The sequence below is a fragment of the Parasteatoda tepidariorum genome, chromosome 5 (assembly GCF_982258835.1).
Source record: "Parasteatoda tepidariorum strain Cologne lab strain chromosome 5, Ptep-v5.0, whole genome shotgun sequence".
NCBI lineage: Eukaryota > Metazoa > Arthropoda > Arachnida > Araneae > Theridiidae > Parasteatoda > Parasteatoda tepidariorum.
This window is the reverse complement of record NC_141759.1, coordinates 24353688-24371174: the sequence shown is the minus strand read 5'-3', so window position 1 is coordinate 24371174 and position 17487 is coordinate 24353688. Positions and strand designations below refer to the sequence as shown.

Sequence of the window (17487 nt, the reverse complement as noted above, 5' to 3'; positions counted from 1 at the left end):
ATGTATTTAATAATAATAGTAAAATGCAGTCCAAGAACGTGCACGCCTTATTTTGCACTGATGCAAAATGTGCCGTTCTGAAAAGAGTTGTAGGAGATTATTCCTTAAATGTATTATCAGATGTAACGGTTAGGCCTGCATGATACTTTCATTTCAAGTTTGAATCTGTATGTCCTGGCTCTTTTGCACTATATATGTTGCATCTCATTAATCTACAACTTTACCATTGATTAAAAATTTGAGTTGAATCCTGTCACTTATTTTCCTGAAAGAATATTTTGTATTGTAGTAAAATGAGGCCTTTACTTTTGCAGATTGGATTTTACGGTTCTAATATGAAATTCTCTTAATATAAAGCACTTTATTTTAGAAAGACGGGGAAAATTTCAAAAAGTAAGTACAAAATTAGTATTGGAAAATATTTGTTATCCAAGTGAAGAGTGGATTATATTGGTGGACCATATTGTGGTGGCTATTTGTACTCATCACTTTTTTACTTTCTCCTATATATAAAAACGATATACCACTTTTCACTTGAATAACAAAGAGTGTTTCATTATTCATTTCTCTATATTTATCTTACTTTTTAGTCCCCTAGATTATAGGGAGCTTTAATATGTTTTTGTCTTTATGAAAGGCACTGTGTTCTAGGGAAACTGGAATAATTTCAAAAAATAAGATGAATATAGAGAAATACAAAATAAATAAAGAAACACTCTTTGTTATCCAAGTGGATTTTATTTTTATTTTATAACCGTCGTTGAACAGCCGACCCAATTTCATGGGTTTACGACTACTTACGTTCAACTCCGTAGCCTTGTAATTTTGAACCAACCCAGAAGACAAGGAAACTCCTGGATCAGTACCCCCAGAGGTATTGATTTGTTGTGGGAACATGGAGGACTTTGAGACTCGACAGATTTAACGTGCATCAGTCACCATTTACTACACAATATCACTTCGGCCGTCAAGGATCGAACCCACGACCTCTTGGATATGGGCCCAGCGCCCTACCGACCAGGCTATCCCGGCCTTATCCAAGTGGATTGTCGTTTTTATATAGAGGAGAAAGCAGAAAAGTGATCAGCATAAATAATGCCACCGAAAAAGACGTCACCATCTGCTACAGGGGGCACTTCTAAATAAGAAATACTCTCTATTTAATGGACAAATTTGTCGCTCTGTCTCAATCTCAAAGGGATACTCAATTTAAGGGACACATGAAATTTTCAAAAAGTAAGATAGAGGTATCGAAATACAAAATAAACATTGAAATACTCTTTGTTAACCAAGTGAGAAGAGGATTGTCGTTTTTATAAATAGGAAAAAGTTGAAAAGCTATGACCATAAATAATTGCATATAAAAAAAACATACTGTAGTTTCAAGTTCTACGATGAAGATCATCCTCAGTATTGAAACAGAAAGATGCAAAAGGAAAAATTAAAAAGTTTTATGAAACGAGAAAAAGGGGGTTTTATTGATAGAAGCACGTTTGAACAATATAATAAAAGAAAAAATGAGATTTCAGAAACATATATGACGATTATTTGGTAAAAAAAGCAGTTGTAACAAGTTTGAAAGAGAAAAGATTTCCTACCATTTAGAAAGATTGTTTCTCAGTTAAATGATTATTCCTCTCTTTTGAAGATTGCTATTTTAACCAACGCCTCCAACAACTGAAAGCCTCCACGCAGTTTTTTATAGGTAGTCCGATCAGACCACTGTGAAGGATATCCAACTTACCGAACGAGATATTTAATACAGAATATAGTTAAAAAAGAAAGTGGTAACAAATATATGACTAAAAATTTATTTTATTTATGAATATTATTGGCTTGCATTATTCACTTGTCAACCACTACAGATTCAATTCTCAAATATATAAGATAAATTTCTCTCAATTACTTTCATAAAAGGTTTTGGGTACATGCGCGCAACTGGTTCGCTTTTTAAGCAGTCTGCGCGGACTACTTATGAAAGACCATGTAGAGGCTTCTTGATGTAGGAGGTGATGGTTTAACACATTGAATGCCATGGGGGTCCCCCGTAACCAGCACTGAGTTTGTTCGTCACGCATTGGGGGTCACCGGTGAAGCCAAGAATATTAGAAACGCATAATTCGAGTAAATTTTTAATATTATTATCGTTACTAAAATGGTTCGAAGAAATTAATGCCTTATAGAACACACAAAAATAGTTTTATTTTTATACACAAACATGCCAACTTGCTCCAGACAGCAAATATACATTTTAAAATGATAGTTTATCAATTGCGATTCTTGGTTTAATAAATTCAATTTAGTAGATTTTTATCCACCACTATTTCTAAATAATTCATGGGCTTAAATTATTCATCACTTTTTTTCAGATATCCAGAGATGCCAACTGCTCCGGACACCCCAAAATGATTTAAAAAACGGCAAATAACTACAAAGTAAAGTTTGCAAACATTTGACTATTTTTGCTTGCGTTTTAATAAGTATAAGCTTGACTGAGTACTATAAGTGATGAATTATATAAGCCTACTAAATTGAATTTATTAAACCAAGAATCACAATTGATAAACTACCACTTTAAAAAATATTTTTGCTGTCCGGAGCAAGTTGGCATCTCTGGATATCATGCTCCTACAAATAATGTTCACAACTACGTTAGCATGTGTTATTTGATTTAATGATTAGATATTATTTACTATGTACTAATTGTCTTAAAATATACTTATTGTTGTAATAATTTTAAAATTTTTCATATCAAGCAAATGTGCTTGACCTATTTAAATAGCTACCATAATGTTGCCAAACTTAAAATGATTTTAACACAATGTATCTAAATTACATGATGAATGGTATAGGGGACGCTGCGCGGCCCAGGTGCCCAGTTTTTGTTAAATAAATAAAGAAAAAAAGTTATAATGAGTACTCAGATTTGACTGTAATTTAACAGAAGCTTCATAGCCAACACACGAATATTTTTCTTTGCCAAAGCCATCTAGTCTCACTTGTTTTATCATATCACCAGAAGAAGAAGTGAGATGACCGCATCGCGGGCAGATACTCTGCTACAATACATATCAAGTCAGATATCATGCTAAACCTTTTCGAAAACTACCAAAATCTGTCTAATATTTTCAAATTTAGTTTGTAGTTATTTGCCGCTTGGCCAGAAGGAAAAAAATAGCGTGGCATTCAACGTGTTAAAAGGAAAAAGCATGTTGCAATAAAAAACAATATCATATTAAAATTATTTTTCAGGATACAGAGAAAGAGTAAGATGATGATATCTTATCGGCAATTGGTGGGGGAGGCAATGGAAAAAGGTGTCAGTAGAGCCCCTGAATTAGACAGGCCGACTTATCATTTATTGTTGGAGCAAAGAGCTAACATATGGACAGAGAATAAATATTTTCAAGTGGTAGTTTATTAATTGTAATTCTTGGTTTAATAAGTTCCATTTAGTAGATTTTAATCCACCACTATTTCTAAACAATGTGTAGGCTTATATAATACACCACTTTATTGTATTGATTACATGATTAACATTTCTAAAAGCAAGCAAATATTGTCAACTATTTGCAAAATTTACTTCGTAGTTATTTACCGTTTTTTAAGTTATTTTGGCGTGCCCGCATTTCTGTAATAACATAACTAATACTAAAATAACGTTAACTTGCGAATTTGTTTGCTCCAATATTGCTTGATAGGTCAGCTCTGATAGTATAGGAGCCTTAGGTGTTAGGAGACTGGGCCTTCCAGTGATGATGACGGAATGCTAAATTAAGTTAACATTCCTTTGCAAATAAAGTAACAATTTCTATCATTTTCTTACTTTTTCTAAGGCTGCAGGGTGGTGGGGAGAAGTTTTTCGCGTTTATAAGTACATTTTCATGTAATCTACATTTTTCAACGTTCCCGGGTAACAGATTAATCAACTTCAAATAATTACTTTTGACTGTCTCTCTTATTTACCTGCCATTCATCTAAATCTTAACACAATCTAAAATTTAGAATGAAAATAAATTTTCTTATTTTTCGTGTAGCCTCTGAAAAAGGCAGGTCTACATTAATGGAACCAAAATTTTGGTCCGGATGGTGCTACTGTATATGTTGCAACAGTTAAAAAAATCTTGGTCATTATGAGTATTTTATTTTTCCTGAAAACAAGCCAGAGTGAAATGATTTCCATACCAGCTCTTGCTCTTTTCCGTCTTCATAAATATAAGTTTTTAGCCCTCAACAGAATTTACAGTTTTTAGTTTTGGATACCACTAGCTTTTAAATATTGCTATAACCTATCTTGATTTTGAAAAATAAATCACAATAATAAAATACTTAGCCACTATAATCACTAATACTACTGCCACATTTTTTAGAAAAACAAACTTTTTAGAAATAAAACTTTTCAGTGTAAAAGAGGGACTAATTAGTTAACGTAGCGTTTACAGCCTTCACGAAAATTAACCTGATTTAAAACTATATAAAGCACGATTTTCAGAAAAAGAAAATCAATAATAGTTCTCGCATTTCAGCTGCCCGTAGACATATTTCTTTTACAAAACAAAAAATAAGTAATGATAAAACATTTGACAGTTACATGTTTAACTATTTTACTGACTATTTCCAATCACCAATTTGGTTACTTCACCTAATGTAAAACTATATAAAGCTTGAGTTTTAGAAAAAAAAAATCATTTATAATTCTCGTATATGTAACTGACAATAGACATATTTCTTTTACAAAACAAAAAATGAGTAGTGAAAAAACTTTTGACAGTTATGTGTCTAACTATTTCACTACTTCCAATCAACTATTTGGCTACTTCACCTAATTTAAAACTATGGGAAGCTTGAATTTCAAAAAAATCATTTATAGTTCTTTTATATGTAACTACCCGTAGACATATTTCTTTTACAAAACAAAGAAATAAGTAATAAATATATTTTTACAGTCATGTGTCTATTTTACTAACTATTGCCAATCAACAATTTGGCTACTTCAAGAAATTTAAAACTGTATGAAGATAAAATCATTTATAGTTCGTGTATGTAAGTGCTCGTAGACATATTTCTTTTACAAAACAAAAAATAAGTAATGAAATTTTTTTCATAGTTATGTGTCTAACTGGCTTACTAACTATTTACAATCAAAAGTTTGGTCCTACTTAGCGATATTTAAAACTACATGAAGCGTGACTCTCAGAAAAAAGAAAAATCATTTATAGTCCTTTTACATCTAATTTTCACACATAGTGTTTATTTCTATGCTTTTAGTAGGAGGCATAAACTTTAGTTGAGTCGTAAAACCGAAGTGTGTTCGTAATTACAGTCATAAAATGAAGTGCTTTTCTTTAGGCCAAGTCTTAAAGAAGATCATAATGTTGACTATAGCAGAATGTCGATACCCAATTTATAGCTAACAACTTAGTGAAAGCAGTTGCCACAATGAAAGAATTGGTGCAATTAACAGGAATAAAGCTTCGTGCGTCTCTTTTAATATTTTATAACTTGAATTAAATATATAAAATTTTAAGATTATTTATTATTTTTTTCAAAATATTTCTTCCCCATTAAAATAGAAATTTTAGAAAATGTTTATGTTCGAAAGATATATAATTGTTTGAGTTTCTTAAAACGCTCCTGAAAGGGACTTGGAAAAGAGAAGAAAAAAAACTGATTAGAAAAATATTTCAATCATAACTGGGTGTCGGTTCGAGTAAATTAAACTACTACTATTAACTCAGTGGCATCATTTGACGAGTGCGACGCTCATTTATTTCGAAAAAATAAAAAGTGGCTCCCGTCAAAATCATGGGTCGAGCTTTCGTCTCCTATCTCTCATTCCCGTGATATTTCCGGGCTAGAGTGTTCAAAAGTAATGCACCAGAAAAATATTTAATATATCCATCTCTTTTACCCGGAGTTTTTTAAAAAAAAACTTATTTCACACTCTAGGTGGCTGCATCAGACTATTTTCAATGTAACTGGAGATAATTAGTTTATTTTAAACTAGATGTCAGCACTATCCAAATATATGAATTCGGGATATGTATTTCGTGCTCTCAGAATTTGAACTCAGAACTGAATTTGTGTTCCGTGGTAAAATGCTTTTAAATTTTGTGTACATTATGGAGTCAGAGTTACATGGACATATGAAGTACATATGGTGCTCTAAATTTCAAGCTAAAAAAATCCAATAATTAAAAATGAATACATATATTGTACATACACCTTTTTTATATAATTTTGTAGAATAAAAAGATAGGAACTTTCATAACTGTTTTCTTAAAAATAATGAGATCGTTAAGAGGTTGAAAAGCTTATTCTCACATTGCTTAGTTATGAATTGCCAACGAACAACTAGGCCAATGCAAGTACTGGGCAAATAATAATACTTTTCACTTATTATTTTGTGTTCATATGATCATCAATATATGACTGATAAAATTGATGAATCGGTCAATGGCGCTTCGCGCTAATATCGCGAAATTTATGTCCTTACAAATGCTTGGGCAGTTATTTTTTAAATTAAAATTAAAGTTATGTTATTTGTTTGTTTGATGAAGTAAATCAGCCACCATCTTTTAAAATTTTATCGAAAGAAAATTATTATTTAAGGGCTTTGGTACCCGCAAATATTATGCGACTTATATACTTTGTTCCTAATATTTATTTGTCCCGTAGAGGATTGATCGTTAAGGCATGGTTCCCAGCAGATCACCATAGTCAAGCATCACTGGCTGCGGTTAGTGTGCGGGTGGGTGACCACTTGGATTAGTCTACGTAGGGACCAAGGGTGTGCGGTGTTGGTCCTCGTTAAACTGTTCTACCGTAAAGTGCTCGATTTCGCGTGCATGTCGTGAGGCTACTGCGGCGGAGGTGCCATCTCCTCTGCAGAGGATCAAAATTGTGATGGCATGTCTTCGGATTATGCTCAGGGATGTTTCCCAGACCGTCGCCAATTGCCCATTACGCAGCTCTTGTACAACGAAAATGTACTACAACAACAAGCTAATATTTATTTATACTCGTAAAAAATATCGTGGTAAGTCTTTAAATTTCTCTCTTCTCTGCCGGTCCTCTTACAAGAAAACATTTCCGGAGAAAAATTATTGCCTAATAGCTTGCAATGAGAAACGTATTTATATATGTAATTTGAAAAAGGAGGGATAGAACAGAACTTAACTAACAGTAAACAAATTAAAACCAAACATTTAATTTATTGTCCAAAATTATAAAGTAATGCATGAAAATAAAATACCTTCACAGTAAAATAAAATTTGAAAATAAAATGTCCTTTAAAGATCATCTTTCTATGTAATAGAAAAGCGATAAGAAATAAATCTTATCAGTTGAATCTGCTAATATACCTTTTTGAATAATATACTTTTAGATTTATTGTCAAGGCTCATCTTGAAGAATTCGTGTTCAAAATTGCAACCATTGTCAGAATGGTTGCAATATATATATATATATATATATATATATATATATATATATATATATATATATATATATATATATATATATATATATATATATATATATATATATATATATATATATATATATATATATATATATATATATATATATATATATATATATTTATATATATATTTATATATATATATATATATATATATATATATATATATATATATATATATATATATATATATATATATATATATATATATATGGTTGCAATATAATAATAATATATATATATGTAATTTTAAAAGTTATCCTTACTTTATCTCGCAAATAATTTTATTGTGACACCTTCAACGATGTTTTCTAGAATTTTAATACCTACCAAGATTGCAGGACCATCATATTTGATATTTTTGAAGCAAATATTTTGTTATTAAATTTCTACGACAGTTAATTCATAAGTAAAAAAATTAAACATTTTTTGAACCGTTCGAAATGTTATCTTAGCATATATTCATTTCGCTAAATTATCTAGTAAAAATAATTTTCTTTAATTTCTCAAATATTAATTTTTGAAAAAAAATTTTTTACACCTTACTAAATAAATATTAGATTGTTTGGCCTTTTTTTTTGGTCAAGTAAAAGTAAAGAACTGTGTAATACAAAAAACTTAACTTTGCGTTGCCTTTTCCTTTGATTATTGTCCTTAATATGTATTGATTATAATTAAATCAGAGATTTGAAACAAATACATAAAAATAGTATTATTAAAAAATTTTGATTGAAAAAAGAAACTTTTAAAAAATAAAAATTATTTTATACTCTTTCTTTTACCTAGTCTTGTTTTTTGTAGTAAAATGAAGTTAGTTTTGGATACATTTTTAAACAATATTAGTTTATTAAATAATAGATAACTTTATGAGGAATAAGAAAACTACTAAGCAATTTCTTGTTAAATAATAAGAATCCGAATCCGAATAACTATCCGAAGTCCATGCTAATTTGCAATTCGTTAAATTCCTTTATTATGACGCAATAAAACAAGTATCTTACTAAGTTTTAAGAATTTTACTCTCATTATTAATAAATTGCTTGATAGTATCACTTGATATTAAAATTATCACAGGAAGTAATCAGAGTTTAGCTGGGAAAAATTGCTTCAAAGTATTATTATATGGTTTTAATATAAACTTAAAACTTTTAATTAAAATTAAACCTAAAAAGATATTTAATTTCGTTGGTTTCTTTGTAGTTATAAGATTTTTGATTTTGCAAAAAATGTTTTGAATATGCAAGTTATTTCTTAAAAAAATTCAATAACTGTCTTTCGTATTCTGTTTTTTCAAGATTTTATTTCTGTATAAATTTCAGACGCGATAATTAAAAGGAAATGCTTAAAACATCAAGAAAAAAAAAACAGAATTTTATTTATTCGCTCTTTATTTATTTATTTATTATTATTATTATTTTTTTTTTGCATTTCCTTCTTTGCTTGAAAATTTTTAAAATAATGTAAAGAAAAAAAATGACTCTGATTAAAATAATGTTTGTAAAGTAAAATTTTAACATTTCAAAATTAGTGAGCTTGAAAAATAAGTAAGGAGTACTTTCTGGCAGTTGGAAAGAAATAAAATAAGTCAAAATCTAAACTAAGTTAAAATCTCTTCCATTTAAGTTCACAAAATAAAATTCAGTTAATGAATATTATCAAAATATCGAATTTACAGTACTTATAACGAAACTGCAGAACATTATTACTAGAGATATTCAAAAATTTATTCAAAATAAACAAATATTAAAAAATTTGAAAGTAATTTGCGATAATCTATTCCCCCCTCCCATTTTTCTAATTTTACCACGAAGAACTTCAATTTAAAAAAAATAATAATAATAAAAATTAAACAGCAATGAAAGCAACGGAATGTTTGATTTGGTATTAGCAAAAGAAAAAAAAAATTGAAATAAATAAATAAAACTTTAAATTAATTTTTCCACTTCACCAAAACCTTTTCTAATCAGTACCTTTTAACTACTAATGTACTATGAACTCTAAAATAGACTCACAACTCCTCTGTTATAGTGATTTATGATGACAGCTATCCCCACCTCTCAATTAGTACCCAGTCGGCGGTCGTAGGGGAAGGAAAAAAATACCAGGGAAAAACTCGGGCGCGCCGCTAGAGAGGCAGATAGGCAACCCGAGTTATTCCGGGCTTGCCGCTTTGCGTGTAGATATGATTCCCGAGTTATTACGGGTCCGCCGCCAGGAGGGTTAAAACATTTTACGAATATATATAAATTTACTTTTTCAAATCAGTATTTCGCAAACTCTAATAACTGGTAAAATTGTCATGAAGATCGAAGGGTTGAACAAAATTATGAAGTTATTTTTATATTAATTCTAAGTAAAAAAACGTAGAGGGAAATATTTTGGAAGGTTTTGCTTAGCGAAACTATTAGCACAATTTGAAAGATCATGCGTGGAGCTTTTAGTAATGGTATCATTTTCACTCATACAAAATTTGCATCGACCGAACTGAGGGAAAAAAGCTATTTTCTTAATTTTTCAATGTTACTATAATTCAAACTGCTAAATATTTCAATCCTATAGAATTATTTCCAAATAGTTGAGCCGCTATGGCTCAGGGGATGGAGCGTTCGCCTTCCAATGAGGCGAACCGGGTTCGAATCCCAGTGATGGCTGATCGATACGAATTCCGCATCCGGTTTGTACCGATCACAGTTCTGACGTGAAATATCCTAAGTGGCAGACGGATCATGAGTTAGAGTCCCCTAGCGTTCAGTAAAACCGTATGAGGTTCGCGTGGCGTAAGCCATGTAAAGCAAATGCGGGATAGTTCTATCAAAAATTCCTCCATGAAGGTAAATTTCTATCAATACTTGATCCAGAAGTTCGCTTGTCTTCTAGATTGGGTTCGAAATTACAAGGTTACGTAGTTGAAGATTAGTAGTCGTAAACCCAAAAAATTGGGTCGGCTGTTCAACGACGGTTATAAAGCTGTTGATATTAAAGCTAGAAAAAAGTTATTAACCTCTTCTCCTCAATTTGGTTGATCAGAAATTCGAATGAGTAAGAAAGACACCATATCTAAAAGCTTCAAGCATGCACTTTCAAATAGTGCCAGCAGTTTAGCCATGTAAAATCTTCCAGAACAGAACATTTCCTTCTAAAAGAAAATATAATAAGTGACAGAGACAGTTACTTACCTTTCTGGATATGATAGAGTGGACAACGGCTCTCCCATCTCTTACCATGAGAATAAACTTCGCATTAGGAAAAAGTTTATTCAAATAAACAGAAGATCGGAGGGTGAAGGGATCTTTGTTACAAAGTCGAATGGCTGGATCTCCATGACGAGCTATAATTTCTAATGTGAAAGCAGCAACAGCACTGTCCAGTACCTAAGCAAATATTCAAAATTATAAATTGAAAAATTTATATTTTATTTTAATTTTTATTTCCGTCATGATCAGTGGACCCAATTTTTCGAGTTCACGGACAACCAATGTTCAACTTTGTAGCCTTGTAACTTTGAACCCAATCCTAAAGACAAGGGAACTCCGGGATCAAGAGTTGGGAGTTTCCTTGTCTTCTGTATGGGGATCAATATAAATATTGATTTTGTAGGAATACTTTTTATTTGCTAAAAAAAATAAAAGATTTATAGATAGTTTTTGAAATATTCAAATAATAGGAATATTTCACAAATATTAAAATATTCCTAAATACAGTAACGATAGAGTACTTTAAAATTAAACAATTACTTCTTTCTTGTAAAATAAAATAAGGAATGATATCATGAGAATTTTAAAACAAATAATTTTTTGTAAAAAGGAAACGCAGTATGTGTAAATATACATGAAGAAGCCTGTAAAAACCAACACAAAAATTTTTCATGGAATATTATCAAGATTAATTCCATATCAATTCTTTTGACAAGCAGAAAATTCACTTCAGAAAATAAAGTTATATTCAATTTCAAAAAGTGCATTAAAGTTTGAAATTTCAACTCTCTAATTCTTCATTCAAAAATCCATTTGACAGTCTATCTTAATTACGTCATCAGAAAAAATTGATTACCTTCCAACACTATTCTGCCAGGAAAAGTAAACTTATTTTTAATTCTTTTTGCGATTTTAAATTTTTTTTTATTAAAATGAAGGTCAGATTTCAAGCTGAAATATTTTTACAGCTTCCTGTTATCTCATTACATATTTACGTTAATTTTTTGGCAACTTTGACAGAAAGAATATAAATGAAATATTTTGGCAGCACAGAGTATTCACAAATGCAAAGAAAGACTTTTCATGTCAAAAGACATTTCGATTTCAATATATATATATATATATATATATATATATATATATATATATATATATATATATATATATATATATATATATATATATATATATATATATATATATATATATATATATATATATATATATATATATATTTAGAAACTATGTAAAATTTTTGAAAAATTTTCAAAAATAATCAAAAAGTTGAAAAACGAAATGAGGAAAAGATAATCACGTCAATCAGCTCACACGAGTGTATCCGCAAAAAAGTGCTTTCTAATATTGTATCAATGATGTAGCCAAAGCAAAATATATCAGTACAATAAAATATGTCAATACAATAATGTGACAATCGAAACAACCTCTGAGTAAGAAGACCAACAAAGACCAATAGATAACGCTCTTGCCGTAATCAAACTGTTAGAACTACTTTGATGTAAAAGTATAGAGTTAGTTGGAAATGCATAAGCTAGCCTGTGTGTTTAAAAAATAGGTCAAAAAGTTTTAAAAAAGTTCTTTGAGTGTGTTTCAAAACGTTTTTTGATTGACATCTACTCTAGCGTAAATAAAGTGAAAAAGTTGGAAAAAAATCAAGAAAGAAAAAGCACTTCAACTTGCAATAACTCTCGAACAAGATATAACTTGATAAAGTTATAATTCGAAATGGCACCGTCAACACGTCAAATTCCAACTCAGTAAATAATGCAAAGTAAAATTCAACCCTCTAATTATTGATTAGATAAAGATTTATTTTGCTCAGAATGCTTTCGAATGCCCAAAATAATAAAAGATTTATATATAACTTTTGAATAATTAGAATATTTGAGAATTATTTAAGTATTCCTAAATACTAGAAAGGTTGTGGAGCTTGTAAATTATTGAATTACTTTTGTTCAAAAATAAATTAAAGAAGATTTTTTCTGAAAGATAAATAACGTGAGAATTTTAAAGCGAAGAAGCTTTTGTAAATAAGAAACACAGAGCTAGTAAATATGCACGAAGAAACTTTCAAAATTAACATAAAAATGTTTGATTTTTTTTTATTAATGTAAATATTATCTATATTAATTGCATATAATAATTCTTTTGACAAGCAAAAAGTTTCCTTCAGAATATAAAATTATATTCAATTTTAAAAAAAATGCATTAAAGTTTGAAATTTCATTCTTCTAATTTTTTATTCAACATTCAAATTTACATTTCGTCTTAATTTCGCCAAAAGAGAAAGTTGTTTGTTTTTCCAACACTTTTCTGTCAGGAAAAGTGAAGTTCGTTTTTATTCTCTCAGAATTTAAAACTTTTTTTATTCAAATGAAGTTCATATTTGAAGCTGAAATACTACTCTAGGTTTCCGCTATCCTATTACATATTTTCACGAAGTTTTTGTCAACTTTGACAACAAGAATATAAATGAAGTATTTGGACAGCACAAAGTTTTCACAAATGCAGAGAAAATCTCACTTATTTCTGTGACGGCGTTTCATATCAAAAGATATTTTCATTTCAATTGCAAACAAAAATGTAACAAATAAAAAAAAACACATAAAATAATTTTATTTCATTCCAAATTCTGACTATAAAAGTCATAGCAAAAAAGTGTGGTAACTTTGAAAAATGAGTTATGAAAATCGCCTCAACTATATTATATCCATATTTGTAACCTACGTAATCAAATTTTAAAAACAAATTCATAATAAAATATTCGAAATCATGCTCCAATTCCAAAAGCCGTATAATTAAGTTTCAAAGACAAATTAATAAGAATAACAATCGAAACAACATAAATTAATATCACAAACCAAACACTAAATGCCCATCACCCCTGCTCAAAATAAGCTTATTACTGAATTAATGCAAAAATCACAACTTTATCCATTGACGTATTTAAGATGAAATGTAAATTTAAAAGTTGAATAAAAACTTTAAAGTTTAAATTTCAAATATTAATACTTTTTTGAAATTGTATGCAACTTTATTTTTTGAAGTAAACTTTTTGTTAGTCAAAAAATATTGATACGGTTTAAGTATTAATAATATTATTAAGCATGAAAACAGATTTAAAAGTCGTATGTTTAAATTTTGTAAATTAATTTTTTCAATATTTTCATCTAAATTAAAAAGTATTTTTATACTTTAGATGCTTCAGAACGGTGCATATTCTCAAACAATTATTCTTATATTTTCCAAGTTTCTGAACAATAAAATTTCAAAATGACATACATTTGCATTTTCATTTTTAGATAACTATTAGATCAATTCCGTTTAAAGTTTGGGCTCCTTCTTCAAAGTAACATAGTCAAAAATAAGCAAAAAATGTACGCATGTTGTAATTCAAATTTGCTCAACCATTATCAAATGAGATTATTATACGATATTTAAAGTGCGAACAATGACTCAAACTCATTAAAGCATTTTCTAAAAACTGCTCATTATTCAAAGTTTAAAGAGCATTACAGTAATATGAATTTTATTAAAATATCGAAGCGAATACCAGAATTCAATTAAACAACTGTTTTTTTATTGTGGTTTTTGCGTTAATTTAGTAATAAGTTAATTTTGAGCGGGGGGGGTTATATGCGATTAGTGTTTTTTTAGTGACCTTATTTATTTTTTTTAAATTTGTTAATTTATACATTTTTAACCCATTGTTCGTTGTCGTTTCTACTTTTAGTTCTTCCATTTTAGTTCAAGATATTGCAAATAGATAATTTGAAATAAAAATGAGCTAAAAATTAAATGTATTTTTTACCGTTGCTTTGCTTATTTCGAAAGTCAACAGCTTTTGTACCAGTATCACCTAACAATGTTTAACAACATATTAATTATAAATGTGAATAATACTAAAATTTATTATGAATTATAAATGTTTGCCTGGCTGATCCGTTAAGCGCTCTCTGTAGTGTCGAGGTAGCGGTTTGAAACCTGCCCAGACCCTGAATGTATCTTTGAGGTGTTCTTCTCTAATTTGTGCTATCTGTTCCTCAACTTGATTAGGCTTAATGCCGTTTCTGTAATGAGTACATAATCCTACATGTTAATTCCCCAGATGGCAGTGTAAGGTTGATTTTAACGTCAACAACAACTTTTATCACAAAAACTCAGCAAGGTTTGTAAATGACATACATAAACATGCAAACTTGAAACAATGTTAAATTTAACCATGCACGCTTTGAGGTTCACATTCAGCATGAGTAAACAACCTTTTTATATCGAGTTCATTATAAAATAAGGCTGAAAAAATCTGAAATCGACTCTAACCGAAGGATAAATTCATCTTCTCTATGTTTATATTAGATTTTATGACCATCACTTAATATTTGCGTAGGCTTTTATGTAAAGTAGAGTCGAATATCTGTGTGACACGAAAGTGCTATCCGAAAAATTCGGATAATTGGGCAACATTAAAAAACGACTATAAGAATGTTTCTAAGTAACTTCCTTTCACACTTTCCCAGGCTTAAGATTGGTAATTCTAGTTGTGCCTGCTATAGCATACTAGAAATGGCGTGTTTAAAAGTTTTAATTTTCTTTAAAAATTTTACAAAAACCTGTTTCCTTATTAGAAACCCCCACATTCAAATTGGGCGGAAGAACGTTAGAATCTTTTCAAGGTCAACGAGGGACAGAAGAAGACATTTTCCACCCTTTTCAGATATTCTGAAAATAAAATAAAGAAAGCATTTTCGAGATTTTTTATTTATTTACCTATTATTATTTTTTGAAGAAAGTGGAAAAAACACATGTCATTAAACAATCTGGATAATTGTACAATCCAGTAAATCAGCTTTAGAATAATCAGCGCTCAAATCTACTTTCTTTAACACTTTAAAAGGGAAGATTGGCCGTAAGACTGCTAGCTATCTGAGAAGTAACAATAAAAATGAAAATGCAACGTTTGTAGTAAGATTGCCTGCTATATGAGGTGTCACAGTAAAAATGGAAACAGAGCGTTTGAAGCAAGATTGCTTGCTATCTGAGAAGTAACAATGAAAATGAAAATGCGACGTTTGTAGTAAGATTGCCTGCTATATGAGGTGTAACAGTAAAAATGGAAATGGAGCGTTTGAAGCAAGATTGCTTGCTATCTGGGAAGTAACAATGAAAATGAAAATGCGACGTTTGTAGTAAGATTGCCTGCTATATGAGGTGTAACAGTAAAAATGGAAATAGAGCGTTTGAAGCAAGATTGCTTGCTATCTGGGAAGTAACAATGAAAACGAAAATGCAACGTTTGTAGTAAGATTGCCTGCTATATGAGGTGTCACAGTAAAAATGGAAATGGAGCGTTTGAAGCAAGATTGCTTGCTATCTGGGAAGTAACAATGAAAATGAAAATGCGACGTTTGTAGTAAGATTGCCTGCTATATGAGGTGTAACAGTAAAAATGGAAATAGAGCGTTTGAAGCAAGATTGCTTGCTATCTGGGAAGTAACAATGAAAATGAAAATGCGACGTTTGTAGTAAGATTGCCTGCTATATGAGGTGCAACAGTAAAAATGGAAATAGAGCGTTTGAAGCAAGATTGCTTGCTATCTGGGAAGTAACAATGAAAATGAAAATGCGACGTTTGTAGTAAGATTGCCTGCTATATGAGGTGTAACAATAAAAATGGAAATAGAGCGTTTGAAGCAAGATTGCTTGCTATCTGGGAAGTAACAATGAAAATGAAAATGCAACGTTTGTAGTAAGATTGCCTGCTATATGAGGCGTCACAGTAAAAATGGAAATGGAGCGTTTGAAGCAAGATTGCTTGCTATCTGGGAAGTAACAATGAAAATGAAAATGCGACGTTTGTAGTAAGATTGCCTGCTATATGAGGTGTAACAGTAAAAATGGAAATAGAGCGTTTGAAGCAAGATTGCTTGCTATCTGGGAAGTAACAATGAAAATGAAAATGCGACGTTTGTAGTAAGATTGCCTGCTATATGAGGTGTAACAGTAAAAATGGAAATAGAGCGTTTGAAGCAAGATTGCTTGCTATCTGGGAAGTAACAATGAAAATGAAAATGCGACGTTTGTAGTAAGATTGCCTGCTATATGAGGTGTAACAATAAAAATGGAAATAGAGCGTTTGAAGCAAGATTGCTTGCTATCTGGGAAGTAACAATGAAAATGAAAATGCAACGTTTGTAGTAAGATTGCCTGCTATATGAGGTGTCACAGTAAAAATGGAAATGGAGCGTTTGAAGCAAGATTGCTTGCTATCTGGGAAGTAACAATGAAAATGAAAATGCGACGTTTGTAGTAAGATTGCCTGCTATATGAGGTGTAACAGTAAAAATGGAAATAGAGCGTTTGAAGCAAGATTGCTTGCTATCTGGGAAGTAACAATGAAAATGAAAATGCGACGTTTGTAGTAAGATTGCCTGCTATATGAGGTGCAACAGTAAAAATGGAAATAGAGCGTTTGAAGCAAGATTGCTTGCTATCTGGGAAGTAACAATGAAAATGAAAATGCGACGTTTGTAGTAAGATTGCCTGCTATATGAGGTGTAACAATAAAAATGGAAATAGAGCGTTTGAAGCAAGATTGCTTGCTATCTGGGAAGTAACAATGAAAATGAAAATGCAACGTTTGTAGTAAGATTGCCTGCTATATGAGGCGTCACAGTAAAAATGGAAATGGAGCGTTTGAAGCAAGATTGCTTGCTATCTGGGAAGTAACAATGAAAATGAAAATGCGACGTTTGTAGTAAGATTGCCTGCTATATGAGGTGTAACAGTAAAAAT

The 17487-nt window shown here is 30.2% G+C and overlaps 1 protein-coding gene across 2 annotated transcripts in view; it reads right to left on the bottom strand.

The window, feature by feature from the left end:
* The window catches only part of LOC107447849 (protein-tyrosine sulfotransferase 1), a 104879-nt gene that overhangs the window by 37164 nt on the left and 50228 nt on the right, over window positions 1–17487 (bottom strand). For both annotated transcript variants that reach the window (XR_015433650.1, XM_087163543.1), the window contains exon 3: window positions 10660–10854. Coding sequence is in view for 1 of the 2 variants with exons in the window: in XM_087163543.1 (XP_087019669.1) it covers window positions 10660–10854 (195 nt within the window). In the remaining variant the exon portion in view is untranslated. The remainder of the gene's footprint in view (window positions 1–10659; window positions 10855–17487) is intronic.